At 37.6% G+C, this 16,384-nt stretch overlaps 1 protein-coding gene across 1 annotated transcript; it reads left to right on the top strand.

Moving 5' to 3' along the window:
• Positions 1-4,302: 4,302 nt before the first annotated feature.
• LOC149005825 (uncharacterized) lies at positions 4,303-16,131 on the top strand. The gene is made up of 5 exons (XM_089169063.1): positions 4,303-4,899; positions 10,190-10,290; positions 15,377-15,432; positions 15,560-15,617; positions 15,744-16,131. Exons 1-5 carry the CDS (start codon positions 4,833-4,835, stop codon positions 15,789-15,791), a joined length of 330 nt encoding a protein of 109 aa, XP_089025189.1. The 5' UTR covers positions 4,303-4,832; the 3' UTR covers positions 15,792-16,131.
• Positions 16,132-16,384: the final 253 nt, after the last annotated feature.

Here is a 16,384-nt window from a genome sequence, read left to right as displayed (position 1 = left end):
ATAAAAACTAACCGATAAATAAGTAACTCAAATAGTGACGAAATTAATATTAAGAGACAACGCAAGAGGAAACCTTGAAAATTTCCAAGAATTCTTACTCAAAACGGTCCATGATCATATGGAAGCTCATAAATGTTGGATTTCCTTCAAGTTTATCTCTGTCTTCATCCATATGTTGCTTCCCTTGGTGCTTCATAAGACTAGAACCTCGAAAGTATGAAGTCAACAGTTTGAAACTCTTCAGTCCTCAGGATCAGTGTTGAAGTTCAATGAACCTTACTTCTAATTGAAGAAGAAAAAAAAAAAAACTCATTATATTTTATTTTACTCCAAAAAAAATGAATATTATAAATGATTCCTTGAATATCTCGAAAGTATGAAGTCAATGGTTTGAAACTCCTCAGTCCTCAGGATCAGTGGTGAAGTTCAATGAACCTTACTTATAATTGATAAAAAAAAACATCTCATCATATTTTATTTTACTCCATGAAAAAATGGATATTATAATTGAGTCCTCGATTATCTTAGTGCATGAGGACAGTTCGATGACAAGGAAAAAGAAAATCTTATCAAAGACCAGACAAGGGAAATAAAATTCAATAACTCTTATGGCAATCCATGCATCCAAGCACTCTGAATCTAGCATATGTTTTAAAATCATAGTGGTATCATTTTCTTTTCTCTCTTATCTTTTCACTCCCAAACAATTGATGCTCCAACACTGCTTTGTCACTGTCCATTGATTTGTAGGAAAAACAAATACAATCGAAAATGACATTTCACCAAAACTGGGCATTTTTTCCTTTCTAAGCTAATCTAATATGTGCTTTCGTCCATACAAATTTGGCATCCCATCTATTCAGGAGATTTATATTATCAGTGTTCAAAATTAAATTTGCTTATTAAATGTATGATAAAGAGACGTAAAAATAGTGTAATCTCTTATCCATATTTTAATATATTTATAATAAATTTAATGCATTATTCATGTTAGAGTTGACTCATGAATGATGTGTTTCTCTTTTAGTAAAGTTACTGAGTGTATTCTGAAAATTAAATATATAATAAAAAAATTTATAAGCAGGATTTGATATCAAAAACCCCATCTGTATGTCGGAATAAAATCGCTATTGAAATATTACAAATGTATCAAATTAGACTCATCAACATGATCATTAATTTCATTTTCAAATTCTATTGCATCCTCATGGAGTCTTCTCCCTTTTATTTATTTTTTGTAATTTTTAATATAAAAAAAGCTGAGATTTGGTTAAATAACTATGTTAATTACAAAATCTTCAAGAGTAGAACCCTAAACCTATTATGTTTATTTTTTGTTTTTCTAGATCAAGGCTAGAATAATATTGTATTAAAAATAATTATGGAGATTACATAGAAGATTACAACCTCAAAAAATGCCTTACCAGCCTTTCCTTCCCTAACATAGCCATGAATGATTGCAGGGCATTTGATACCTAAATGCAATTCATTAGCTAATGGCATCGTGCTCGCTAACGGAATCTTTTATCAGAAATGGACAATCCATTTCATTTTGGTTAAAGGACACATTTTCATCAGTCACATCCAAAAGTTGAGATAAAATTTAGAAGATAAAAAAATTTTTATTTTCATTATTCTGAAACTCTTGATGTGACTAATGGACATGTATTCTTCATCCACAGGAAAATGAACTTGATAAAAATTCGATCCCCAACATATTTGCACATCTATTTTCATGGACATTATGGACCAGTCTAACCTGTATGGGCCTGGGCTTAATAAATACGAAACCCAACTGTGGAGGCCCATATTGCTCTTTACGAGCTTTTTTTTCAATTTTGTAAGGCATGGCCAACAATCATATGCTCACGGCCATTGGTCCTTGTGTTGGATGGTTTAGCCAGTAATGCCAAGGTCCGATTCAGTTTCTTGCCGAGATTTGCGCGTAAATCTATCACGAATACGAACCAAGATGAGATTTTGCCGAAGAACACGCCGGTAAATCTGATGATGGTGATGAGAATGCTATTGGGTTAGTCGCGCACTCGCCGGAGATGCTTCATCTTTCTTGTTCTTTGCTCACCTCTTCTATTCCCTTTGCTGTGTCTAGCTTTCCCCTTGTTCTGTTTTGCCGAACATTGCTTAAGATTTTGTAGATGGCGACATAGAGAAGATAAGAAGACTTGCAACAATCAGTGCGAGGAAGAAGACAGGTGTGGGCTATGCAAGTGTGAAGAAGGTAGAGCAGGATTACCCATCAAGGTGAGAGAAGGAAAGCTTTTGCACAGGTACTTGGAAGCTCTGTTTATCGTCTCCGGCAAATATCGCGCGTATTTCACCAAATCGCCTATATTCTGTAAATTTGGTTTCGGTAGTGGATTTCAGTTCGCCAATCTTCCAGATGGAAAAATTCGCCAAATTGTTGCAACCTGATTAATGATTTAAGAGCAAATTGCATTGGCACCCCAAAATGGAGGCTTTAAAGCACTGACACCCCATTTTATGTTTAAAAACACAAACACCCCATTCATTAAACACACTAGTCCATTATGTTAATAAAACCATTAACCCATAATTTATTTTTTTTTTAATTCCAAAATTGCTCTTACCAACACTTAAAACATATGGTGATAAAAAAAATAAATTGGTGCACCGATTAATGATTTAAGATTAAATTGAAACCCAAATGGAGGCTTGAAAGCACTGACAGGGCATTTTAGGTTTAAAACACAAACACCCCTTCTAAACCCAGCATTATGTTAATAAAACCATTAACCCAAAGTTTTTTTTTAATTCCAATTGCTTTACCAACACTTAAAACATTTGGTGATAAAAAAAATAAACGGTGAGTTAAAAAAAAAAATAAACGGAGAGGCGGTGAAACAGAATGGATTTTTAGAACTAAAAAAAAAAAGTAAGTTAATGGTTTTACTAACAAGGGGGAAATGGGGTGTTTGTGTTTTTTTAACATAAAATGGAGTGTTAGCGCTTTAAAGCCTCCGTTTTGGGTGCTTAGTTCAATTTGCTTATGATTTAATGAGTCAAAAGTATGTTTTTACGTTTTTATCCCTATCAGGGAGGTCATATCCAATTCATTTTGGGATGGGCCACGGCGGGTCATGCTTATTACGATTTACGATGCCTCATGCCATTAACCCCCGTTAGTGAAGGCTTAAAAAGTGTTTTTCGTAAAAAACGAGTCTCCACTCTCCAGTCTAATTTTGATGAATTCTTAGGTTTTAAAGAAGAATGAAGTTTGAACTCGATTTTAGAGAAGAGTGAAGGTTTCTCTTCAAGAATTGTTTTTTTTGGAAGATTTGTATGTTTTAGAAAAGATTTTACCTGAAGTTTGAGCTGGGTTTTGAAAAGAGTGAAGGCTTATCTCAAAAACATCCACATATGCGTTTAGTAAAATCTGGAAACAACGATTCTTCGATGAACTGGTTTGCTTAACAGTTAGAAAATTATATTTCTCGGAATTCAGAAGGATACTATTCAGTTGCAGGCCTAAGGAGTTGATTCTAGCTTATAATAGCTCGGTGTGGGATATTTCGAGAGCTAAAAGAAAAGTTGGAGCGTTAGTCTACTAGCTTGGTGTGGGATATTTTTATAGAGGTAAAAGAAGTTGGAGCGTTAGCCTACTGAGACGTGTAAACCAGACTTATGAAAACTGTCCGTAATCCATGGCTATTTGGTTTCAACAATGCAAATCTGCTTGTTGGGAGGTCCGTTTGGTGGGAAGACAGAATGCACAACTGAATATATGGTGTGTGACAAGCTGTCATGTGGTGGAATAACCCATCAAAGGCAGTCAACATGCTTTTGTTCAAAGCAATATGGTCTAACACACGTATTTGGGAAACATCTGCACTCCTACATCTATTAGCAAATTTGGATTTGTGTAAAGCAGGGTCTGCAGTAGTCTTTATGTTTTTCTGTTAGACCACATCTTTTTGAACAAAAGCATGTTGACTGCCTCGGGTTGCAGGAATCCCACCACATGTGGGCTGACGGTTTGTCACACACCATAGATTCCGCTGTGCATTCTGTCTTCCCACCAAACGGACCTCCCCCAACAAGCAGACTTTGCATTGTTGAAATCAAATAGCCATGGATTGCGGACAGTTTTCATTAATTTGGTTTACACATCTCAGTAGATTAACGTCCAACTTCTTCTTTTAGCTCTCTAAGTCTATCCACACCAAGTTATTCTAAGCAAGTTTGGATTTATGTAAAGCAGGAACTGCAGTAGTCTTTTTTTTTCCTTCCTCCTCTTTTTTTGTTTTTATGTTTCAGAACATTCCTGTTACAAGTGAATAAAATTCTTTCATTGTTACATGGTCATTGAGGTTTTATTCACCCCTTCTACACAATGATTTACTAATTTCATGAGGTACAGTAGGAAAGGTGGGGGGAGAGGGGAGGGACAAGGGGCAGGAGAGAGGCATGGCATTTAGTTGATTTATGGGAATTAATTTTTTAGTAAATAATGAGACTTACACACCACAGGTCCTTGAAATTTGAGGATGCAGCAGAAGGAGAAGCTGCTCTGTTGGCCAAATTTAATAAGCTGCATGAAGATCTTACTGCAGGTTTCCGCAACCTGGAGGATGAAACTCGATGATCAAATATCTCGACTCTAGATCACTCCTGCTTCTTGTTCTGAATGATGACGACTTTTTCATGCATAACATGGATACATATCACCTATCAACATGAAAGTACTTTCACTGATGTCATTTATAATCATCGTTGGTTTAATTTGATTAATTTCCTTTCTTTTTCAGGGATAATTAGACAATTCTATCTTCCAAGGTAGATTGCTGCACATTATGCGAGCAAAACAACAAAATCCTTCTGAGAAGCAAGAGTCAGTAGTGATAAGCTCTAACAATAGAGGTATGAGGATTAGAGTACAGATCTCATCAAGGTAGCCCTACCAACAAAGGATTTCGTATTATGTGTTTTGGGATGAAACTGTTTACTGCATTATAATGTAGAAATAGCTGTTATGCCTTTGATTGTAACATGGTTGTTTCATATACACTGGGCTAGTGTAGTTCATTTCATTATACCATGCATAGATAAGCAGGTTGGTGACCAAGGGCAAGGACGTAGTAAACTTGGGTTAGGATTGAGACCAAAAGTCCTCTTTTTGTTTTACTGGTTCAATTCAGACGTTGAAACAGGCTCCTCTAGTGGACCAGAGGGGAACATATGGATGTATGATTAGTGTAATATGCTGATGACTTTTGGATATTACTTGTGCTTGGTCTGAAATCTGTTGCAGTTGACTTGTTAAAGGTGTATTTATGAAGTGATGTGGTTTAACCTTAGGAACATCATATTCCACTGTCTCATTTTCTTGATGCATTTAGAGTGTTGCTGTTTGCAGATTGTGCGAGTTAACAATTACCTAATTTTCTTCCCTCCTTTACCCTCTCCTTTTAGTGCATTTTAGAATAAATTTTATTGAAAAGTAATGAGAGGAAAGAAGAGAAAAATAGCGAAACATGATGGATAAAAAAATGTAGTGACATGACCTCTTATGGGAAGGTTTGGAGTCTTTGTGATTATTATTGCTTTTGTTTTCTCCATCTTCTAGTAATGTCCAAAATGTCATTGTACTTTCCTGAAGCCTATCTGAAAAATATAGTGCCATGGATGATCTCCACAAAATCTACCCAAGGAAATGCATTGGGTGAAAATTAGAAGAGGGGAGTGAGGAAATGAGGTGAAGGTGTAGAGTGGGTGCAACCATGACATGGTTGATGGCTGTGAAAGAGGTTGCTGTTGTAATTTACATTCATGCTTTTGAGATGTTTCTTCTTCTTGCTCTTCTCTCATTACTTCCTCTTTCTTTTCTTTTTCTTTTTTCTTTTTTTTGGTGGGGGGGGGGTTGAATTGGAGGGAAAGGGACAAACAGGCGTTTCTTTTCCATACTATTAGGTGGTCACTGCCAGTTAGGTAGTAGCATTCTTGTTCTCGTTACACTGCCCATACATAAAGTTTTTCATTTAAAACAAATCTGTGCATGGGCTTTGGATTTGCCCCATGTGTTTCTTGGATAGTGGAAAGATATGCATGCCTAACTTACCCATATCTGCACTAGTATGCAGTATTATCTCCAACACCAGATGCCCATTTATGTTTCTCTTGAGGATCTTCTTGGGATAAGACCCTCATTCACAATTGTATTGTATACGTTATTTTTTTGACCTTTGGGGATAATAGTGGAGGGTATTGAAGAGGGGGGAAAATCAAGGTGATACCAACAAGCCCACCAAGGCACCAAGTCAACTAAGTCTTCTGGGCACGGCATCTCTGTAAAGTCGGGGGTAAGGCTGTGTATAATATGACCTTCCCAGGCCCGACAGTGGCAGCCTCCTCCTCTGTGTACGCTCTTTTTCGTTGTTCCATTCACTTGTTTTCCTTCTCCTGATTTATCTTGTCAACACTCAACAGATAAATGGGTGGTTAGTTTTAGTAAGTGGTATGTAGCCTTAGATTGAATAGGACCAACTAGGGCAATTAACCAAGGTATTTTATGAGCCAACCATTTCAAGAAGGCCAAAACTGAAGGTGGGGCCTGCTCAAAGTTTAGGTTTAGGTTTAATGATGGGGGCTATGTCAAGTTAATCTGGAAGACAATGTATCCCAAAAGCTACAAACAAATCTGGTGGTTAAATCTGGAGCTGTGGAGGATTCCTAGAAGAAATAAGATTGAAGGGTAAAAGGGTAATTTCACTGGATTGGCTGGTCAGATTTTGATGTATCTTCAATAAGATGAGGGCCAAAATCCAAGATCAATTAGGGAATTAGTAGCCAAATTAGGGTTTCTAAAGCCCTGCAGCTAGGGTTTTAGGGTTAGGGTTTTTACAGATTGTAAGAGGGGTGTGCAGGATTCGGTTAGCATTTATAGGCTTAGAATTGTTGGAATCCTGAATCTGAACCTTGTTGTTTTGGTTTCAGATTCAAGCTCCACAAGTCTAGGGTTTTGGGAAATTAGGGTTTCAACTTCTAGGGTTTTAACTAGGGCTAGGGTTGAGGTTGAGTGCTAGATGGAGAGGAGGGCATGTGATTCTAGAAGGGGGACTTACTTGGTGGAAGGAATTAGGAGACATGGGATTCTAGGGTTTGGGGGAAGAAGAAGTGCCGCAGGAAAGGGGCAGGGAAAACACTAGGGTGCGATGGAGGTAGAAGGGGGAGGAAGGGTAGGAATGAATATTTACTGATTTTAGAAGGTTAGGGATGAAGTTGATCCGAAGGAAAACAATCCACAATGCAGCTGCAAGAAATTTCCTGAAACAGAAACCTGAAAGCCTCAATCAAGCCACAGTCTCTGCTGCAACTCCTCAGCAGTATTTTTATTCATCAAAACTGATTTCTTATAGGCCATAGGTTGTATATTTATAGCCTTTATTAGACAACTCCTAACAGTGCTCAACTTTGAATCATAAGTCAGGAAGGACTTTTATTTGAAATAGAACTTCTACTTAACTACTCCTCACCTGACCCAGATAACAAAATAAAAATAGATTTGCACTCCTACCAACATTCTGAATTTGAATAGACCTAACTGGGCTTGATTAGGAGTGCCAGAAATTTCTAAATTCCCCTACTGTGGATCAAACATCCTGTGCTGCTGGGCAGTGCCGCACAGTGCTGGGCAACAGTCCTAGGTTTTCTTTCAGCCCTTGGGTCCCTTTTGGGATGGTCGTGGGGTCCTGCATCAGGTGACAACTAGATTCAAATGATTTTGTTAGGAGGGTGTAGGGATCATATGGTCCAAAGGGGATGAAGATCCATTGGTTGGATTGGGCGGACAGAGTCTTGTAAAAGAATACCTTGCTTGTATTCTTCTAAAAGCCTGGCAGAGAGAGTGCAAACTTCAAATTTGACTCGCTATAGTTGGAGTCCTATAATGGCAACATCTTTGAATGTGCAATAACTTGAACCATAACCTTATTGGAGAATATGAGTCTTCCTACATAGGCTGATTCCACAGCCAAAACAGGGGCTTGGACTTGAAACACCAAACACCAACAGCTCAATTAGACTTTAAACACCAAGGAACTGGGGTGCTAATACTTGGACTTGAAGCATCAAGTAGCAAATACTTGGAATCTAAACATGAAGGAATTTGTAATTGGACTCTAAACACCAAGCACAAATAGCAACTCAGCTTGAAACACCAAGGTGCTAATTAGTCTGACCTTAAAACAAGACAGAGGTCTCTCACAGGGAAAGAAGGCTGCTGCCTGTGAAAGTAAAAATTTCTATGGTAGGCAGCACCATTACATGTCAAGGAATTATGCGTGTATGGGGAGAACTGAGCCAACCAGAAAACTACCTGGCAGGAATTCTGCAGGCACATAACCTGCTGCAGTGGGAACCTCTAGAACTCCATGGAGAGCTTGAGAAGTAAATCCCAAGGGATTTATTACAATGTAATTTAGCTTGTTTTCCAACTTGGGACACCAGTTAGGAGGCTATGCCTCCCTTGGTAGGATTCTCCCCCCCCCCCCCTCCCCCCCTTTTTTTCTTCTGTTTGGAGGTTCTAGGTGAATGCCTTCAATGTATTTTCTCTCTGTAATACAAATGTTTACTTGTGCTAAAAAACAGCCAGTTAAACTGCAACAGAAACAATGCTCCCCCTTCGGGAAAAAAAAAATATTTAAGCAAGGAATGCAACCCAATCCTTAACCTATTAGGTAACTTAGACTAACTAGGAAAGTTATCTTTGGGAGGAGGGTGTGGTGAGAAGTTAATGTAACCCAGGATCTAGGACCCTCTTTAATAAGTACCAGCAAATAATTGAGCTCTCAATATGGTAAGGGTTATGGATGGAATGGTTTGGAGAGGAATTTCGAGTAATAGTTGGTTTAGATTGGTTGGGTTTGGGTATGGTAAGGGATGGTTAAAATTTATGGGATATCATATGGGATGGCTTGGCTTGGGTGGGAGAAAAGGACTAGTATTTATGTAAGATGGGTTGTGGGAATATCCCAAGGCCCTATGGGATGACTTGAAAAACACTGGTTAATCATGGGGATATTTGGTTAAACTAGGGTTTGTAAAAAAAGAAATGGGATACTCTAGGGTTGATGAAAGAAGGGAGGGAATATCCTAATTCCTAAGGTTTATATGTGTATGGTTTTGGGATGATATGGAGAAAGTAATGAATAATTTGAGAGGAGAAAATTCCCTAAGTGATAGCAAGGGTGGGGTGTGACACCTCTTCCCCCCTTGCTGCCATGGGGTTTCTCAGCCCTGAAGCAGTAGGTTCACTTCCTGGCTGCAATCTTCATCTTTATTAATCGTCAACTGTTGATTACATCCGAGGGTGGCCTTATTTAGAGCCATACCACACTGACACTTGGACTCTCCTTGGACTCTTATCTAATTAACAAACTTGGACTCTAACTAACAACTTAGTACCTATCAAAAGGAATCTCCTAACAATGTTGCAAGATTAAATAGGTAATTATCCAGAAGGAATCTTTTTCATATTCCAACTTGGCCTCTTAACTAGAGTCACTAGACTAGGACTCTCACAACTCACAAAATAATAATCCAAATAAATCTATCAAGGTAGATCCATGACCCTTGGATCAAGAGGATTCCAACTAGACACTTATTGAGGCCTAAATGGCCTGGAAAATGACCAAAATACCTCTGTGGTATTCGGCCAGCTTTAAGATGGGCCTTTTGGGTCTAGTTTTTGGGGGCTTTTTTTTTTTTTTTTTGGGGGGGGGGGGGGGGGGGGGGGGAACCCTGGTTACATCAGAAGTCCTAATTGCATTCTATAATTAGTCATGTGCTAGTCACATGCTATCTTGAATTGAACCACTGGTTCAATTGGTTCAATGGAACGATGGAGTTCAAACCAAAATTTCCTCTATCACTGGCTGTCAAATTGTTCCCCTCCTTTTTTTGTGTATGATTTTAGATCTTATAACTTTAAGAAATTGTGACCTTTTTAATGATACTTCTAAATTATTTTATGAGATCCAGTTCTGTGCATGAAACCCCATATGGAGCATTTTTCATTTGCTTAAAGCAGGAGAGACAGAAGCTGTTTTTACTTTTTCCTTTTATTCTTAATGAAACAAGTCTACACACAATCAGACCATAGACAAGAACTTTTATCTGTTTTATTTACTTGGCTATTTACTTTTGTTCATAGGAACCGACTTGGGAGCTTCCTTGGTGGATTTAAAAACTGGAGTGCAATCCTGGGTGTTCCGTAGTAGGACCAATGTCCTTTCACAAGAATTTGATCCTTCGGTAACATTATATAGAATCCACTTGCTCGATTTTGGATTTGATTTGCTGAAGCTTGCCTCTTTTCCTTGGGAGTTTCTATTTGTTTTTGTATATAATGGTGTATATTGCTCTGTTTTCACCGTGTGCGTATGTGTAATAACAAATAAAAAGCTGACTTCATATCAAGGTTTACAGTATTTGTATCAATAACTTGTTGGTTGGGTGATTTTAAGAGGCATATCGTGTGGTATTGTATCGGAAATATGTATTGAATAATGTAAGAATGTACAGAAATGGTCAACATATACATGAAAATACACTTGTGGAACAAAAAATGAAACATATAACATTTATCATGCATAAACACTAAGATAAAGAATAATGTATAATCAAACTAGGGAATTAAGTAATGTTATAAAAAGAAGAGGTTTCTCACATGCTGTGATATTTTATATTAGATGATGCAAATGGTGATGCTCTAGAGCTCATTGGTTATCTTTTAGTCCAAAAGTTTGAATAACCAAGATTAAATGGAAGATTATAAGGTATTGGTTGTGAGTGAATTTGTTTTATTAAATTTATCAACAGTGTCAGTATGTATTGGTATGTATCAAGTTATATTTGCTGATATGTTAACCCTATACTGAGTATCGATGGTATCAAAATTGTATTGGTTGTATCAGCCCTTTTCATCCTGTACATTTCAATACAATTCAATGCAAAACTTTTTTGTATAAAATAAATTGTTGTATCGGCATGTGTTGTATCGGTGGTGATCCATAAATGTATTGGCCTGTATCATACCATGTCAGCATTTATACCTTAAAAGTGTAAACCCTGTTCTAGATTGCTTTAATCTTTAGGGATATTCCCTTGTGGCCATTACAACTTTGTTTTGGTCAGTTGAGACTTCACTTTAAGTTGCATACTCAAATTTGAATTTGGTTTTGAGAGCCAAAACCGTAGCATAAGATTGGTCAATTTGAACCCTGTTCTAGATTCCTTTAGGGACGGGAAACCGACACAAAGGGAGATTACGTGGTGGGACAGTCAGAACGGTTCACATTTCACAAAACGGACGAGATTAGGAGAGGGAACCGAGTTCCCCACTCAAGCGAAGATTGACCATATCAATAAATATTTTTAGGTATCGATTTCTTCCAAATTAACCAACGTTTCGACCTGACCGAGTTTGGTCGAGTTTGTCTCTAAATTTGATCTCGCCCCAAACAGGCCTTTAATGCTTCTTGGACTACTTCAGTGCAATGTATACTCTCAGCTTGAGTTTATCATCTTGTAATTTATTTTGGATTTTCTTAATCACAAGAGTAGATGTTAGAAGTTTGTTATATGTGTTGTGATTGTCAAAACCTTGTGAGGGTAGGTGGGTCATTAATACCTCCTTGGAAGGAGCTTTCCTCCCGTTTTATGGGGATTCTAAGATGTTGCCTATTCTGTTCTCTCAACTCTAATACAAAAATTACTTATTGAAAGAATTGCTTTTCCCAATTAATGGTTTTGAAGAATAATATGAACTTATGAGGGGAAACTCTTGGGTGCTAGATTGTTTAGGATTGGAGATGTATCCGGGGTAAGATTTTGGGAGGATGAGTTGATGCTGGTGAGCAGTTGAGCAATAGTTGAGAAAAAGAAAGAATCTTTTTAAGTCACTTTTTCTCTGATAGGCAAAATTCTTTTCAGAGTGAAAAAGGAAAAAAGAAGCACCAACTTTGTCGAATTCTCAAATTCGGATTTGGGTCCAACCAAGAACTCAACTCAATCCATGTTATAAGGCATCCCAACTTGATCTTGCTGAGACAGCTATTTCACCACTTTTGCGCTGCTGGAAGCTGGAGATGGATCTTGCTAGATTCATGATGTGTCAAGTCATTGCAGCTGAAATTTGTTTGACAGTAATGTGTGGGTTAAGGTTTTTTTATGAATATATAATGTATTCGATAGTTAGTGGTTTCCAACTTGGGGTCAGAAATAGAACTTTCATTTATGTTGGGTTTATCATAAATCTGAGAGCCCCACTGTGTTTAATAGCTGTGAAATGGGCTGGACAGAAAGTTCAGCCCCAGATGACACCATATGCCCTTGGAGATAGACCATCAAGTCCCCAGAAAGAAATTACACACACACACCTCTCTCTCTCTCTCTCTCTCTGAGATCTCAGCCAACTCCTTATTTTCAAGGTGCTACATTGCCCAGATGTTCAGCTTCTCAATCTATTGACATTAATGATCCATGATAGAGGAGCTCCCCCTATCATACATTCATACTGTACAAAAACATAACTGGCCCTATGGTATAATACTCCAGCTCGAGCTGGAGTATACATTTTAAAGGCTCCAGCTTGGACCAATGTGCATAGACAGTAAAGGTGGTTTTAGTTTTGATAACAGGTGTAGAGGCCACTCATTATGAAGAGAACTTCATTCATCTAGCAATATCAATGCAACCTCTCAAATATTTAGCTGCATCAGTGAATAATAATCTTGGTATTGAATAAATCCAATCAATAACAAGCGAAAAAACTCATGGTAGTAACAGCAACTATACTACAGCGAGCAGCAACAATATAAAAGCTTTACAGAGAAGGCCAGCAGTAGGTAGTCATTTTCTCAAATAAAGACTAAAAGCACAGATTCAAATGGCTACATAAATATGCCTTAACATTGAATGCAGATGGTAAGTAGTATATTGCTCAAACAAAAGTAGATACATATAAAGCCCCAAACGGGGGGTCTCTAATAAAGACTGCAATGATAAATAGGTGGTGTAAGTTATTGCAGACCAGATAGCATTTTAGGTTTTTATAGACCATATAACGAAATAGACAGTACAAGCTATTGTGAACCAAACAACATCAAGTTGTTGTAGACGAAATAAATATGAATTCTTGTTGAATACGTCTTCATAAAGAAGAATATTTCCAAGAACAACAGATTAATAATTGCAATAATCAGTTAAAATTGTTGCTGAGGACAGTCAGTCAACACATAAATATTGTTTTCTTCAGGTAAAATTAAGTAGTCTGGAGCTGATGATTTGAGCAGATGAAGATGATAAAAATCTCTTACCTTCCCCTCACATGTATTACACATGGACGAATAACGACCACCAGCAACTAAAATGAATTTCAAAAAGAAAATAAATAAAATGAAAATGATTTTGCATGTTCACAAGCCCATTGTCAATTATATAAGTAACCCATTCGATCCCAGGATGAATCTCAATCGTTAGCCACACTGTTGGGACCTCTCAAGCACAAGGATACTCAAAAAATGTCAATAACAATAGATAGGAACTTCTTTGAACAACCAGAAGGTTTAGAGGCCTGCTTGATAGGGTAAAGGACAAAGTAAATGAGTTGGGAGTAAGTTGAAAGAATGGTGGCCAATCTGTAATTTGTCGGAAGTTTACCAAGAGGAGTGGCTGAAGTGCAACTGTAGCATATGGAGTATAGGGGTGGCAAACTGTACTAAATTACAAGTTGGAAATGCAATGAGGAAGGATATAATGGAGTTAAGGGATTAATGTAAAGGGGTAACAAGGAGGAAAATAACAAATGACCATTTTTTTTTTGAGGGGGGGGTGTTGGAGGGGGAAGGGGGAGCGGTGGAGGGGATGTCATCTCCAACCTCCAAATGTCACATCCTTCCCAACTGAGAAACTAGGGAGGAGGTGATCTCATATAAATCAAACATCCAACCAGGGGAACATTTTCGCACAGAAATCTTCTTCAAGCCTTGTAGTTTATCACTGTAGGTAGTTCCTTGCAAGAGGTAGCATTGTTAACTAATAGCAGCCAAGATGAAATAAATCTGCCAGGGAATAAATCTGAGAAATCGAGCAGTTGCAGCATGGTTGTCTCAGCTGTAGAACAAATCCAGAAATCTTCAGCAGTATAAATCTCTCGGTACCAAAGAAATTAGCAGCAGTTGGCTCCATGAGACAGCATATGCTTTATTGATGGCATGAGTGTTATGTAAGCAGTATGTCAAACAGCCGATTGAGTGAATCAAGAGTAGCAGAAGCATCAGGATGATATCTTAGCTAGGCTGTTAAAAACAAGAACTATGAAGTGACAATAGCAGCAAACAGTAACATTTAAGAAACGTTTTTTTTGGGGTTGTGCAGACTTGGCCTCCTCTCAGACTTGCAGAGTATTTTGTTCTCTCTTCTTCGTTGCTCTAGGCTCACGTGACAACATCAAAAATGAAAATGAGTGAATGGAGAGAAATTGATGAAAAAAGTAGAGTGCTAGAGGAAAGCAACAGTCAATAATTGTTATATCCTTTCCATATCATTTAAAAGAATCAGGTTATATACTTTTTCTTGTCAAACTAAAATATAGCTTTGTAGCCTAATCTAGAAACAGAGTACTTCAATTTAATATGAAAGTAACTAAAGAGATACAAAATCAACAACTAAACAATTTAGAATACTAATGCTTGACCATGTTAGTGGACAATAACGATCCATGACAAGGGATTCCCCCCATGGAGGAATATATCGTGATATAACCAATCCCTCATTTAACAAATTTAGTATGGTTCCCAATTATGGGGTTTAGAGCCTTAAATGTTGTTTCTTCATTGTGAAAGAATTATTCATAATTTAATGTTTAGAAGTTGAAGGTTTGAGTTTGATCCAAGTTACTAGCAAGCTTTTTCCTGAACACTTCACATTTTCCAGTTGGATGGGCTGCCAATCAGCTGTATATGAAGCCTTGCAATTGTTAAGTGTTCTATATATGTGTGTTTGTGTGTGTTATTACAAGAAGAACTACACTACCCTCAAGCTCACATTACAACAGTTATTCTTCCATCTTATTTTCTTTCTGCAAACTCAACAATCGAGTGAGCAGTCACTTATTAAGCACTCAGTTACCACCATGAGTGTCCATCCTATTCTGGCTAAAGTTTGAGTTATCACATATTGCATTTCTGCACATTTAACTTGCCTGTCATGCCTCTTGGAAACTTTTATGATCTGGTAAATATAGAATACCTGTGTCTCTACTGGCTTCGAACTATACCTATCCATGCCTTGCTTGTAAAATGTCTGAATCTAAAATGGGTTATGTCGCACTCTGCAGACTAAAGGAAACATACATCCCTCTCATACCATCTTCATGCCTTCATCTATTTCCAGGTTGGTATGAGATTAGACCCTGTACTGGCAGGAACCTTGTGCACTGCAGACTCCTTTTTTTTTCTATATATAACTTCAAAGTTGTATCTAGTTGGTTTGTTCTTTATTTAGTCTTTTGTCCTTGCAGTTTGGCTTATCTTCAAGCCTATGATCGATATTTCTTGGCAAGCTCCAAGGATGGACTGGTGAGTTTTCATTGAATTTTTACATAAAAAAAAGAGAGTTCTCATTGATTTATTTTAAAGGGATTTTATCTGTAATCTTTCACTTTAATGGACTAAGTGCCCATTACATTTACAACCAAAATCAAGGCTTATCTTGGAGAAAATAAGCCTCATTTGGTGGTGGATCTTCATTGAAGGGATTTGAAGAGGTACGAGGATGATCTGATGCAGAAAATGGAGGAGAGTTAAGCTTTGCATAAAATCATAAGATCAACCACAAAATTGTGTGGACTGTTTAGAGGAATCCATACACCAAAGCATTGATACCATGAAGCAGTGGAGGATTGTCATGCCTATTTCTACTCAAGATTATCTAGTGATCTTTAGTAGGAGTTTTTTTTGCTTTGTGACGATGTAGCCTAACCCGAGCTTAGTCTTGTTAATTATTTCAGATATAATGTTTTGTTTCAACACTACTTGCATGTCGGAGTGAGCTTATCTAACTGGGTTACTGTTATCGACCTTTAACCTTTGATATGTCTTCTTATATATATTACATTTTTTTTCTTCCGTTGCACTTCTTCCATTTGAGCTCTTTGGTTCAGTTGATGTTCTTATGCTTGTTGTTTATATATATACTACATTTACAGTAGGTGTGGGCCCACTTTTGGACGTGTGGCCCCAAGAATGCTTTGTGCCATGGTTAGGTCGTAGGTTATGGTAGAGCATCTAGGCTCTGATACCAAGTTGTCACACCCACCTTAAGCGGGTTGAATCTCCACATGTGA

This window comes from Hakea prostrata, chromosome 9 (genome assembly GCF_041222555.1).
Source record: "Hakea prostrata isolate BN-2017 chromosome 9, UWA_Hpros_2, whole genome shotgun sequence".
Taxonomy (NCBI): domain Eukaryota; kingdom Viridiplantae; phylum Streptophyta; class Magnoliopsida; order Proteales; family Proteaceae; genus Hakea; species Hakea prostrata.
Note: the sequence above shows the minus strand (reverse complement) of the source record. Positions and strands in the feature narration are given on the sequence as shown.